Below are 14,913 nucleotides of genomic sequence, written 5' to 3'. Positions count from 1 at the left end.
ACTTCCCTCCTGAACCCTGAGGCCCAGAGTCAAAATGAACCCGAGTCACTTCCAACCGTTACAGATGGGTCTGTTTGTGCCAGTGAAGCCACCGGGGACGATGTGTAAACCGACTCCTGCAGGAGGGAAGGAGCCGAGTAAACACTGATAATACATGGGAGCCTGCAGCCGCTTCATCCCAGCCTTCCTTCAGCTCGGCTCCCAGAGAGGCTCCGGAGGAATCGCTCGGCTCCGGCTCTGGTGTTTGACCCAGATAAGTTTGCCGTGATGGAGGGAAAAACTCCATCCAGGCAGGCAGCGAGCAGAGCGCCAACTTCTCTGTTTCCACAAATACTCCATCTGCTGCTCTCCCACTCGATCTGTCAGACACCTCCTGCGCTTTGATGCTTTCCACCTTCCTGATATCAACTCCTGCTTCTTCTTCTTCTTCTTTATTTGCTTTAACTTCATCTCGCTCTGTGAGCCGCTGCCTCCTCTCCCTCGCTCTCTTTGCCTTTTGTCCAGGCCGGGACTGACTCTGGTGTGAATGTCAGAGCTAATGGAGAGCGCAGGAATTCATTAAGAGAGCTTCCTAAACCCATTTCATGCAGCTGTCTAAATTTAATTAGGTTTCGTATCAGGTTCTGTGGAATGTGTGTTTGTAAAGTGGTGATGCACTAATCCGGCCTAATCTGCTCCTCTCGGATGGAAAGGTTGGTTCGTCCCTGGAGGCTCGGCATTTCCTCTCTGCAGCACCCTCCCAGGACCAACTAGTCTTTTAGCTTAATTTAATTTGGCGTCCTCTTCCTCCTCCTCCTCCTCCTCCTCCTCTGCTGCTGGAGTCATTGTGTTTTTTTTGTGAAGGGGATGAATGTCTGTAAGCAAGAGGAAACATTTCAGCACCAGGAGCTGTGTGGGTTTTTGAATGTCAGAGTGTAGCTGCAGCTTTTGGAAGTTTTTCTTCTGGCAAACTAGTAAAGTTGAACTCACTCTCAGAACAAAAACAACCTCGGTGTGGACATTTCAGAGCAGATTTCTCCTTCAGGGGCTCATAAAGAGCTTGTATCTTCTAGTGTTTCAATAATTTTGTCAGGTGTTCTTTTTATGTACAAGCTGTTAGCATCCAGACACATTACTGAGCACAAAACACAGGCATAAACACATAAACTGCACAAATATCAAATCACAATGCTAACATGTTTACCATGTTCACCATCTTACTTTAGCATGCTAGCATGTGATAATTAGCACTAAACGTAGCGTACAGATGAGGCTGAGTGGCATTAGTTTCGCAGCTATGGCTGCCAATTAATCTGCCAATTATTTTTTTAAATTAAATGATTAATTGTCTGGCCCAAAACCAGTTACATAAACAGTCCTGGTGAGGAGCAGAGTCAAATACACATTGATGCAGCATTATCAGAGTTTCCTTTCAGAGTTCCCAGCAGGTTAAAACCCAGAAAAAGTCAAACAAAATTCAACCAAAAAAACAGTTTGTTCTGCGGCTGGATGAAGTCTTTTGATGGGCTGTTGAATTTTCTTGTAGCACCCTTTGATTTGAAATGACCATGTGACCTTTCGCCTCAGCGTCAACCTCAAGAAAAACCATTTTTTTCTCTTAGGAAGCTAAATCTTCAGTTTGCTGTCGGTCCGTCTGTACAGTGTCTCTGGATCTTTACATGTTTTAGTTTTGTTGAAAAGGAAGAATTAAAGTTCCCACGGAGATCCAAGTATAACCACTAACTCTGTCAGTGGATAATCCGATTAAAAACGACACTATCAAACCCAAAATAAATCTGATGATGACGCTGTACCACTGCTGAGGATGGACCAGTTTGTGAACCACTGGGATATCTGAACTTTCTTTGTGCATTTTTCATCCTTATTAAACCCTGAACCTTTGTTGCGTCAGTGGGACTTATTTCCTTTATAGTTAGCAGGTTTCTTTTGGTCTCGTTCTGCTCTGAGTCTTTGAGCCTTTGAACCTTTTCACACCTGAGGAAAGAGAGAACATCTTCTCCTGCTCATTAAAAATACTCATTCACACTTCATGTGAAACCAGTTTCTCATCTTGCTTCTGATTTTTCTTGTTTGTGCTCTCAGGTTATTCCAGGATATTACTGTTTTAACTGGATGTAATTTAACGACTAAAGTCTGTTTCTGTTGGTTCTGGTGTTTAACTTAAATGAAATCAATGATAAAAGTATAAACTGTAGAACTATGATTTAATCAGCACGTTACAGGACACAAAGTAGAATTGTTTTAATGTAAAGTTAACATCTAAATCACTAATAATAATAATGAAAAGTTCAAAAATACCTTAGAAAATCTACAATTTAACATGTTTTTATCATTCTGTTCAATCTGTACACAAACAGAAATTGGGGAACATATTTCTTAATGAGGCCTCTCAAACGACACTGAGTTCGCTTTGTTTGGTTGTTGTTCCTGGTTCCGGTTTGGTCGTTTCCTTATTTTTTCCCTCTTGCGCATATATTGTGTTATGTACGGTAATGCTGTGACGGTGGTCATTTCCTTTTTCCCCATCTTGCGCATGTACTGTGAGATATACGGTAATGTCGTGACGCGACTCGGGGTCCAACGCTGCGGAAGTTCGTGGCTCTATTTGGCCACAGTTTTTTTTAATTATTTATCGGAATAAACTCTATATCCTGCCTTAAAAAAAGGCGAACAACAGTTACCAACATAGCCAGCAAGACGCGAAGACGCCACATCTCCAGAAAAGTCAGGTAATTAATTCTTAAGTAGCTCACTAATTAGCCGTTTGGCGTTAGCTTGCTAACAACGTAGCTATTACGACGTCCTGATGTCGATGCGTAAACGGTCAAATATAATATGTTGTTTTTTCGATTACATTTATATTGTAAACACCTAAGTACACTGTATTTATTTGATTTGTTTAATTTTTCAGCCACTTTTGCAGAAAACTGTCCGGTGTTAGCCAGCTCAGTTAACTACGTCATCACAGTGAAACCCAGGCGCTGCAGGGATGACGTATTTCCAACCCGGAAATTAGCATCATCCACAAAAAATTCAAATGAATTTTTTCCATTGGCTTTTAGGTTATTACAGAAAATAAACTGTGTGACAAACAAAAGTTTATAACACATTTTGTTCAGCAACATAATTTTCTCAAATAAACTTAAATAAAATTTTTTGAAGCCTGAATACAATCGCCAGAAGTAAAAAGCTAATGTTAGCCTATTAATGATGTACAGAACGGACAAATTACTTTAGCGTCACCAAACTTACAACATTGTACAACAGTAAAAGTACAGGTTGTTATACACATGCTGCAAGACCCAAAGGGTACTTGACTCATTGTTACTCAGTTTTTCATGAATTAATTTCATAACAGTTGTCTGTTTTATGTTCCTTTATACATCCAGGTAACTGTGGCTCATCAACTTTAATGTCTGACAAAGATGTTTTCATGTGGCACTTGAAAGCAACACCATCACTTTTCATTGGGTGAAAACAGAATTTTTTAGTCTGCATATAAAACAGTGCTTCATGGTGAGCTAGTGACAGATAAAAGTGACGCTACTGAATTTAGCATGACGCTAATTAAAAAATCATTTTATGGTTCATGTTTTAAATTGAAATTTATTCATAAATTTCTTTTGTACGTTCTGAGAAACTCAAAACAAAACATTTCTTAGAGGTTTGTAGCCCACTCGTCCTCACGCTGGTGAACGTCAGGGTGTATCTCTGCAGCCGCTGCGACAGCTGTGCTTCCAACAGATTCCTCTGGGAAAAACATTTCAGCCCAGTGACAGAAAGTAAACAAGACTGAGAAAGATGTGTGCGACCTTCAGCCATCACAGCCTCAAATCATCAGCGCAGACCAAAGAGCTCAGAGAGGCTCTGAAATGTAATGAGGACCGAGCCGGCCAGAAGAGCTGTGTATGCAAATGAGACATCAACACGGCGCTGATGTCTCTTGGCAGCACACTCCTCTCTCTCTCTCCCAGCTTTGTATAAACACACAGGGAGAACAATGGCTGTTACATAAGATTCATCAGTTTAATCTAGATTTCAGCAGCGGTAACACAGAGGCCGAACAGTGGACAAGCTGCTGCTCCTCAGCTGGTTTCAGATGAGAAACAAGCTTCTGTGTGATTTTACTGCTCTCACATTGTTTATCAAGACGTGTTTTGTATCCTGTCTTAGTTCCCAGTGTAGGTTTCCCAAAGATAGACACCTTACTGTGTGGAAAACAGTCTCATTATTGATATTAAACTTTGTTTCATCAGTTATTCTGACACACAACCCGAACAAACAAAACAACACAAATAACCACAATCAACAGAGCTCTACTCATAAAGATGAACATTAGATAATAAGGCTTTAAAAACACCAGGGGGATCCAATCCAGCTGGAGGCCAGTTTGCAGTTTTCAAAAGCTGCAGAGAACCTGAGACTGGTTCTGCCAAAGAAAGCCAAGTTTGATTTTTTACCTTTGAGCCAAAGGTCGAATCTGAATATTGAATATTGAATGAGTGACTGTGGATTCTCCAGTGTGTGTATGACTCAGCAGGAGAGCTGCTCGTATCATTCAGAGTCTACAGATTGTGGCTGTAGCTTCCAGAGGTTCAGTTCAGTGTTGGTGTGTTCATTTGTATTAATATCTGTGTGTGTGTGTGTGTGTGTGTGTGTGTGTGTGTGTGTCTGCAGTACTGGACAGATTTCTACCTGCAGTGGAACACGTCAGACTATCCAGGTGTGACCAACGTCAGGTTCCCCGACAACCAGATCTGGAGGCCCGACATCCTCCTGTACAACAGGTACACAACCTCACTGAACCAGAGCTGTGTGTGTGTGTGTGTGTGTGTGTGTCACTGAAACTGAATGCTCTGCTTCGTATCTGAATTTTGGGATTGTTGAACTTGGATTTGCTTCATGCATTTTTGCAGTGTCACTGTGCAGTTTGTTGGTGTAGCCGTGCTCAGGTTGGGTTGGATGACGGTACGTTACACTGCAGCAAAAACCGAGCCTGGGTTTGCCTCTGTGCTGGCTCCTGTCAGATGAATGACAGGGCTGCTGTCAGTCTGAATGTGGCCTCACTTGTTCTGGAGCTTTTGATAAGTATCACATGATCTTCACAAGCCGATGAACTTGGACCTGGAGACGTTCAAACTCTCCGTGATTCTGAGGATAGAGGTGAACTGATTAGTAGATATGAATTCTTCATTCTAACTGAATGGAAATGTAACATTGATTAGTTTTATGTGGTGTCACACTAAGAAAGTTTATATATAATGTTCCAGTTCTGCTCATCGATCTCTGTGCATGTTACACACTGGATCTTTAAGCCTCCTGACTTGTAAAGTGTAGTTCAGAGAAACGGTCGATGAGTTTTCTCTTCAAACGTTAAATGTCAGAGAGCGAACAACAGAAATCAATAAGATTGAAATCAGTTTGTCTCCAGGTGAACTGAGGATGTTTTAGTTCAGGTCCAACGACGCCGAAGACGTCTCACTCAGTCCTCCCCCCCTGCCCCTCCCCCCCGGTTCTGATTCGGTAAACAAGCTAATTCAGCTAATTCCCTCCCGTTATCTGAGCTGAAGGTAGAGATTCTCTCCACCTCACACACGTCAGAGCTGCTGGCTGCAGGAGACTCTGCTGGATGCTGAAGATGCGTCTCACCTCATTAACCGAGCTGCGTTCAGGAGCAAAGTTGATCCCAGTGGGAAGAAGGCAGGATGTCAGAGGGAATATTGACCTGGCTGGTTTTAATGAGAGGAAGGGGGGGGGGCACAGGGACAACTTTTACAGCAAACTTATTCTAGTTTCACTTCCACCGACGACAGTGTGTACATCTACTCAGGGTCGTATTCGTTACCTGACACCACCACACGTTTATCACCTGTAAAGCAGCGAGAATCCAGACACAATCTGCTCTCTGGAAAAAGAGGAAACTCTTCGGCTCTTGTCTTGAAATATTAAAAACTTTTTGTTGACTCGACCAGATGTGTTGCAGGTTAACGGGCTGCCTTCGTGATGATGAACATCACGTTTATGGTTTAGTAATGAAGCAGGCAGGTGAATAACTACCTGCCGCCGTCTGTTTGAACACAAATCTGTTTTGTTTTTTGTTTTTTTTTTTGCCGGAGGAAATCAGATATTTATACTGAGACGACATCAAACTGGTGAATTTTAAATGTGTGGCATTGACACGTTGTTGTGTGTGTGCATTGTTGTGAGTTTAGTCTGTAGGCTGACCACACTCTGTAGTCCTGATGTGAACTGCATGATGATTCTTCTGCAGACTCATAAAGACAACATTATGATTGACAGGATGTTTTTCTTCACCTTTAACAGCTGTAAGGTTTTCATTGGGGAGTGATGATGTACGTGTGTTATCTCTGTGAGGACGTTTTTAGAAGCGAGGACATCCACAGTAACATGAGGACATATTGAAAGATCTGGACTTAGATGTAAAATTGAGGATTTGTTTGGAGAGTGAGACATGTTTGTGAAGTGAGGACAGTTTTGGAAAGTTAGGACACTGACATGTTTGAAATGTCAGGACATTTTTGGAAAGCAGATGTACTCAGAAAAGTGCAGCCATTCAGGGAAACTGTTGAGCTGCGGCTCTACTGAGATTTTCCTGATAGAAAGTTGGAAAAACGTTGCTCCACGGAGGAGTCTCGAGTCCTGCTGGGACATTCAGATGGTTGAACAACAGGAAAGCGTGGATCCGTTCTGTCTTGGATCAGCGGTTCAGACTGCTGGTGTTTCTTGAACATGACGGTGCGTTCACTGTCGCCAGATCTATGGCAGCTGTGAAGGTAAAATGAAATGTGTATGTGTTTGTCTCTGCAGTGCTGATGAAAGGTTCGATGCCTCCTTCCACACCAACATCCTGGTCAACTCCACCGGCTACTGTCAGTACCTGCCACCAGGTAACACACAGGCCCCTCCCACTGCTGAATACACCTGTGTCTGAGCATCTTCCAGCATAATCACAGACATCTGGAGATTAAAGACCACACAGGCACTGAGTGCAGGTTTATGGAGGTCTTAGTGGAGGGTGGGGGGGTCATCATGAGGTCGCAGGGTCAACAGGAAGAGGTCAGGAGGACTTTATGATCCTGATTGACGACCTGAGACTCAGGACTGTCCACCAGGCTGCTCATGGAAACGACACAGTTCAACCCTGAGACTTTGTTCGCTCTGACGTTTCTTTGTTCTTATTTTATTTTCTGTTTTGTTTGGACACAAACTGAAGATCAGATCGTTTCTTGCTGCTTTAACACGAGGAAACAAAACGAGGTAAACGCAGACTCAACGTCAATTTCTAGCCGAGCAATCGTACGTCAGGAAGAGCTGATCAGAAATCAATAACCAGTAAAAGTGGTAACAGCTCTGTTACTACTGACAGCTGACATTGATTAGAGAGAGTTGGGGGTGTCGCTGGGAGGGACGGCGAGCAGCAGTGACAGAGAAAATCTGGATCTGGATCTTGTGGTGCCGTCAGCTTTATTCTTAATATTAGATTTTTTAAAATCTGAAGTTCGTTTCTTCTCTCTTCTTTTAACTTTGCTCTGCAGCCGCCTCCTGATTTCTCTTCAGGGATCATTAAACTTTCATTTTTTTTGTGGGTGGGGGAAGGTGGAGGCAGGTGCTGGCTGGTTTGGGATCAGATTGGATTTCCCAGCTGATTCACACAGAGTTAATGGAAACCGAGCGATGGTTTCCCCTGAGGGCCACCAGACTCCTTTTCTGGTTTATCTGAAACAAACAAACCTTTCCTGTTTAGTTCCTCTGCTCGTGTCCAGACAAACTAATTTTCCTGTTCTTATTTCTGAATCCTGCTCAAAGTCTTTAGATTTATTTTCTTTCTGCTTCATGGTTCTTATCTTTTTCATAAATTAGATGTTTTTCTTTTCATTCTATCCACATTTCACTTTATTCAGTTTTTTTTTTGCAGGTTTTTTTCTTTATTTGATAACAATCAAACACAAACTTATTTTCAGCTCATGCATCTTATTCTGAGTTAATTTTATCCTCTTGTGAATTTCACCCTTCACTGCTCCAATCTGTATTTCTCTATCTCCTCCACACAGCCTGTGTTTGCTCTTTTTTCCTGTCTTCCTCTCTGTCTTTATTCCAGGAATATTTAAGAGCACCTGTTACATCGACGTCCGCTGGTTTCCGTTCGACGTGCAGCGCTGCGACCTGAAGTTCGGCTCCTGGACGTACGGCGGCTGGTCTCTGGACCTGCAGATGATCGAGGCCGACATCACCGGATACATCGCCAACGGAGAGTGGGACCTCGTGGGTGAGAGCTCGTCACGAACGATCTTGGGAAAATATCTTAATTGAGATTTTTCTGACAGATGTTGCGATTTGATTTGAGATATGATTTTTGAAAGTCAAGCGTCAGTGCAGGAGAACGTGTGATGGAGCATTAGGGTCTCATCAGGGTATTTTACAATAAAACCAAATGTATACATCTCTCCTCAGTCTAACTAATGGATCTGCTCTCACCTGTTTGGCAGCAGGTGGAGAAGGAGAAACTCACAGGAAAGTCTTAGAGGGGGAATAAGAGGAGAAGCTCATTTCATGGTGAGATCTCCGACTGAGACGACAGAGCAGGTTCACGGCAAAATAAACAAGTTTTAATTAGTTCCTGAAAAGTTTACATTCAGGAGTTTTCTCCCCGACGGCGACAGTACGAAGCGGAACAAACGGCGGCCCGCGGACTCAGCTGTTAAAACCTGGGAGCAGCCGAGCCCCGTCTGTCTGCTGAGAGGAGCAGCAGAGGGTTTTTGAATCAGCTCCCATCCAGCATTATCTGCTGGTAATTAAACCTCCTGCTGCTGCAGAGCGCGGCGAGCCTGCAGCCCACCTGAAGGCTGACGGAAGAGCCGCCGCCGCCGCCGCCAGCGGGGCACAGTTACACCGACGACCACTCATAAATGCCAGATCACGCAACAAAGCGTGACCAATGAGTGACATTTATATCGACAGACTTCAGCTAGCGCTCAGAACAAACGCTGGGAGGCAGAGACCTGTGGCCTCCTGAGCAGACCACACACACACACACACACACACACACACACACACTGTCCTGGTTTAATGAAGTCATAGCGTTGTCTAAACACGCACACATCTGCTGCACATTTCAAAGTTCGTGCCTAAGTGTGCCCTCACAGGATCACATGACGAGCTCTGCAGATTCACACGTCATCATCCTGCATCTTTATCCTCATTAAGAAGAATCAAAATCACTTACTCAAAGCTCTGCATGTTCCACAGCTGCTGATTAAAGAGCAGGTTTGACCAAGAGAGACAGCAGAGTTAAGAGTTTACATCTAAAGAGGGATTCTGTTTCACTCACAGCGCAGTGCTGCATCTGATTCACAGAAATGTTTGAGGTGAGATGACGACAGATCAATGGGCCACTTCTCAGCGACTGGAGCTAAAGAACACAGTGGAGCACAGGTGTCCTGTCGACCTGATTCCAGTATTTAGTCTTATTCTCAGAGTGCTGACCTCTTGTAAAACGTCAGCTGGCTGCCTGGTTGTTGGTGTGATTAGGAACTGGCCCAGGTGTACCACAGATAAATGGGCTGGTCGTGAACAGGAAGCCACATGCAGGTGTCGTGGCGACAGAGTGCAGAGCTTCAGATTCTGTCGTAGAGATCTGCAGGTGCACGTGAAGGTGTGAGGACCAGCACAAGAGCCGTGCAGCGTCCCCGGGTAGTTTTCAGACCTTCAAACGTAACATGAGGGCTGCTTCCTGGTCTGACCTGAGCAGGTTAAACATCACCTGACCCCGGCTGTAATCTGTATTTGTGGATCTTGTGGTGGTCTGGAGCAGAGACTGCAGATCTTAAAGCTGTGCTCAGATCAGCCGTTCGTTACAGGACAGACGCTCTCCTGCACCACAGAGCTGCTGCTGGAGACTAATGATGAGTTCAGGATCGTCCCCGGTCTCAGGGGAGCCCGGGCTCCTCTCTTTGTACCAGCTGATGAAAGAAAGTATGAAATGGAAAGAGAGAGAGCGGAGGATGAGAGCGAGCCTCCTCCAGAGACGCTGTTCAGCCAATGGGCCGTTCACAGGGAACTTAATTGAAAATCTCAGCAGCATGTTTCCCATTTAGCCCTCTGCCCCTCTGCTCCATCACCTATCGCAGATTAAAACCAATGTAGTGAGCAATGTAGCAATGTATAGGCAAATGAAACGCAGCCAGGCGTGCTGCACTCGACCGCAGGAGGATAAAACAGAAGCAGGGAGTTTGATCTGCCACTTCTTCCAGTAATTAATCAGTAAAATAACCAGAAAAAGGGAAAGTGGAAGCTGAGGAGAGAGCTCCACAAACACCAGATAGCTGTGGTCTAAGTGTAAGTGGTTTTAAATGGGTTTACATCATCATACAGTGCATACAGTAAAGAGCCTGTACTGTCCATTAGGCAGCCATGTTCAGTGTTTAGTCAGCACTTTGCTTTCTCAGTTTAATTTCTTTTAATCTTTGTTGGAGGTATTAGTTTTAGTATATTAACTAATGTTTATGGTTGTGTTTCCTCGCTCTGTGTAAGCTAAGTATGGTGTGTGTGTGCTGTTAAAGAAGCGGCCCTGATGTTAGATCAGGTCGTTTCTAGATGCTCAGCTTGTTCTTAGGTCAGGGTTCCTCTGCTCGTCACCGGGAGCTGAATTATCTACACAGGCAGTTTCTCTGTGAGGCAGGACGTTGAGCTTCAGCTGTAAGATTATAGTTATAACGTTATAAAAAGTGAGGTGACTGAAACATCTCCGGTTCGGTGCTTTGGACTCTCAGCACTGAGAGTCCACGTCTGCAAAAAACATGATGTAACAACATATTATTATTTTGGCGAGTTAACGATGACGTCATTAAACATCGTGATTAAACATCATTAAAATGTCTCTTTCCATCTGTCGTTGTTGTTGTCTCAGAGGTTCCTGGGCGGAGGAACGAGCGTTTCTACGACTGCTGTAAGGAGCCGTATCCTGACGTGACCTTCACCGTGGTGATGAGGAGGAGGACGCTCTACTACGGACTCAACCTCCTCATCCCCTGCGTCCTCATCTCCACCCTCGCCCTCCTCGTCTTCCTGCTGCCCGCCGACTCCGGAGAGAAGATCTCCCTCGGTGAGGACTCAGGCCGTTCACAGGTTTTCCATCTGAAGTAAAATCAAAAACTCTTTTCCTAACAGTCTTATTTCAGCCGGCTGTTTCCTCCGCAGAGCCTTCAGATGACTGATGTCTCCGAGTCGATACTCATCAGCTATAAAACATCCTGAAAAAGGAAGTTAAAGCTGCCGGGAGGCTTCCAGCTGCTGAGATCAGATACAGTGTCTCTCACTGGAAATTTAATTTACACTCTCAGTCAAACCTGAATGTCAGCGGCGCTATCACTCCTCAGAATCAGACTGTTAATGAGACAGCACCAGGACACTTTGAGAGCACTTGTTACAGGAAGACGTCACGTCTCAAATATACTTTATACTTTATTTATCTGGTACAGATTATGGTTAATTCTCCATGAAATGACTCCACAAAACCCTGAAACACAAATCAGAGCGGCTGATTAATTTACACGTTTTGAAGTTTTATGTAAGAAGCATTCGTTCAGATTCCTCCAGCACGAGACAGTAAAATATAATGAGGTTGTTTCTCTGTTTTCTGCTTCCGGCTCGTCAGTCTTATAAACCCTGTGTGGTCTGGGACGAGTTATACACACGACACAATAATAAAAATGTCATTTTTAACTCATTAATTATAAAAGACTAAATAAGACACACCCCACAGACAAAACTGGAATAATGGCCCGTCTATAAAGTGATGAGCGTCATTTAGCTGTCCTTTGTGTGTGTGTCTCTGTTAATGAGCTTTCTTTTGGTTTTGTTGCTTTTTATTGATCCAGCTCCTTTTATTAGGAAGCTTTAAGTGGTGTGTAAACCTCTGACCTTTGACCTCTTCACCTCCTCACACACAGTCATTATGTTGGGGATCTCAGCGCCTGTGTGATTACATCAAGTCTTTTATCATGAAATAAATGATTGTGCAGTGAAGCTGGGATTGGAAGCAGAGATTTAACAAACGTTCTTCCTGAGCTTCAGAGAACTTTAAAGATAAGTCTGGTATTTTAACAGTCTGAGCTTGTTACTGAAACAAACGTGCTCTGTTCGAGGTGTCAGGGTTCACCGCTCCTGATAAATATTGCAAGATTTTTTTACACTCAAAAACACGAGAAAATAAAAGTTTTTCTTTCAGTCCTGATCTCAAGTTTATTTTAGCTAACTCACATTTCTAAGCCAGCGAGGGAACATGTGTTTCTGAGTTTAAAATGTGTCTCTGCTCTGTAGTCACTGGTGCTTATTAAACCTCCTCCTCTCTAACTTTCAGAGTCTGGCAGCAGACCACACAGATTCATATCATCATATTCATTGCAGGGAATTCTTCTTTTACTCTCATATCTTTCTTTCTGCAGAGACTGACTGAGACTGAGAGCTGAGAACACCCAGCAGCACTGTTCATTTAGCGCTGTGGGGTTAGCAGCTGTAATCCAGAGAAGAGGTGTGCTGTGGATCTAGCTAATCCCTGTCTCTGTCCTCAGGCATCACGGTGCTGCTCTCTCTGACCGTCTTCATGCTGCTGGTGGCTGAGATCATGCCGGCAACGTCCGACTCTGTTCCTCTGATAGGTGAGATCCTCAGTTATCGCTTTATCTTTCGTCTCATCCGTTTATCCCTTTATCACCTGAGCTTTATCTCGGTCTCTGTCATCGTCTCATCAGGATGAATGTTGGCTTTATTTAAATGGATTTAAAGGGAAATTAAGTGAAGATCTGCACTAGAGAAAATGTGTTTTGTAGTTAGTTGTAAGTCGATATAATTGGATTGATAAGTAGAAGAAGAGTTAAACAGCCTGGATGCTAATGTGCTTGAGGGAAGAAACAAAGAGAGTTAGCATCCTCCCGATGCTAAAGCTAGCATGCTAACTTTGTGATTGACAGACAGAGATATACTGTGAAGTTCTTTGTCTAACAGAGCCTGTGAACTTTGACCTCTGTGTTCCAGCTCAGTACTTTGCGACCACCATGGTGATCGTGGGTCTGTCAGTCATCGCTACAGTCCTGGTTCTGCAGTATCATCACCACGACCCTGATGGAGGACACATGCCACGATGGGTCAGTCATTCCTCCTCCTCCTCCTCCTCTTCTTCATCCTCCATCTCTCACCTCTTCTTCTATCATGTGCTAATCTCTCTGTGGGGAGCCTGTGGTCTCTGTGATCTGCCCAGTCAGCTTTAACGAGCCTCAGGTCCTTAACGAGCTCCAAACGAGCCGTGTCACTGTTAATGTGTTCATCCCATTTATTTATATTGTTTATTTTAGAGCAGTAAGAAAAATATTTCACTCATCTAAAGTTTGTCGCTCACTCTCACACACAGACGTAACAGCTCTGACCTTTAAACTAAATTCCACTTTAATGGAATTTCTCTTGTTCAGATTCCCAGCGGTGTGTGTGTTAGAGTGTTAGTGTGTGTGTGGTGTCAGGCTCAGGTGTGTGGAGGTGACTGCACTGCTCTGATGTATGTTATGAATGTGAATGTTCCTGCTGAGGAAGAGGAGGGGGGCGGCTGTCGAGCTGTGAAGGTGAAGCTGAGGCTGAGAGGACAAAGTCTCTCAGCTGCTTCCAGTGGAGCTTCAGAAAATATTTAAAACTTTAGCCTGAAAACCAAGTTTTAATTTCAGTCTCTTAGAATCCGGAGCTGTTTGGTACCAACTGGTTTAACTTCAAACAATCACGCAGACAGAACAAGAATCAGAATCCCTCCTCCGAGCTTTTTTCCTCATGTTTTTATAAATTATATCTAATTTTGTGATATTTTTCTGCAGTTTTATCCATATTTGTAAGGTCTGTTCCCTTCTGCACTGTCGTCCCTGTCAATGCAAACCTCGCTGCCGCTACCCGGCTCAGATTAATCCTGACAGCTCAGAGATTGAACTGTCGACCTCTCAGTCTCAGCCTTTAAGCCAGCGCTGCTCCTGTCTGGATGTATGATCAAAACGATGTTTGTGCTGGTCATTGTTACAGGAGTTTTATCTCAACAAAATACGTTAAAAGAGAAGAAATCAGGCGTAGAGTGGTGTACAGTGGAGATTATTTTTATTGGCATATTTCATCGCTGCAGCTTCTACAGTTCAGTAGTTGTTGCGAACTCTTCTCGCTGCCTCAGGGTCTTTCTGCAGGTCTCAGTCTACAATCACCCACTGTTAGAACACCTGACAGTGTAACATCACCTTCTGTGGGCTGTGATATTCTTTCTCATAATATCTCCAAGACTGTCACGTCCCCTCAAACGCCTCACATTTCAGTCATGGGCAGATTTGCTTTAGAAAGAAGTTTCAGCGTCTTAACTTCATGACAAACCAAACTGCAGCTGCATTATTAATGTTTTCTCATTATTTCAGGTTCCTAATAAGATTACTGACACTGCTGAACCTGTTGAAATCCGTTGGGTTGTCTGTCCATCACATTCCTGTGAATATATCTCAGAAACACCTTGAGTGAATCTCTTCAAATTTGGTACAAGCCTTCACTTGGACTCAAGGACGAACTGATTAGATTTTGGTAGTCAAAGGTTATCGTCTCTGGACATAACTGAGGAATTCTAAGAATGCTAATTTACTGCAGTTGGACTGGTTGGCAGAGGTGTACAACTGCAAGGTGGTAACTGTGGTTATGAATACAACCTTCCCAGCAGAACAGGTCACCTTAAATAACAGTTTGGAGGTGTTTATTATGCCAATGCCAAAATGGAATATAACTAAAACTGAAAAGCATTGTGTTTTCGTTCACTTAGAATGAGCCGTCTAGATCCAGACAGGGGGTGGGTCCTCTTCCATGTCCACCATGTTTCTACAGTAGCCCAGA

General features: G+C 43.7%; 1 protein-coding gene across 1 annotated transcript in view; it reads left to right on the top strand.

The window, feature by feature from the left end:
- Positions 1-14,913, top strand: part of LOC108893554 (neuronal acetylcholine receptor subunit alpha-7) — a 31,676-nt gene that overhangs the window by 12,574 nt on the left and 4,189 nt on the right. The window contains exons 6-11 of the mRNA XM_018691678.2: positions 4,678-4,787; positions 6,829-6,908; positions 8,120-8,287; positions 10,928-11,122; positions 12,591-12,677; positions 13,054-13,163. Coding sequence (XP_018547194.1) covers positions 4,678-4,787; positions 6,829-6,908; positions 8,120-8,287; positions 10,928-11,122; positions 12,591-12,677; positions 13,054-13,163 — 750 coding nt within the window. The remainder of the gene's footprint in view (positions 1-4,677; positions 4,788-6,828; positions 6,909-8,119; positions 8,288-10,927; positions 11,123-12,590; positions 12,678-13,053; positions 13,164-14,913) is intronic.

Source organism: Lates calcarifer, linkage group LG10 (genome assembly GCF_001640805.2).
Source record: "Lates calcarifer isolate ASB-BC8 linkage group LG10, TLL_Latcal_v3, whole genome shotgun sequence".
Classification (NCBI taxonomy): Eukaryota; Metazoa; Chordata; class Actinopteri; family Centropomidae; genus Lates; species Lates calcarifer.
This window is presented reverse-complemented; position numbering and strand designations above follow the sequence as displayed.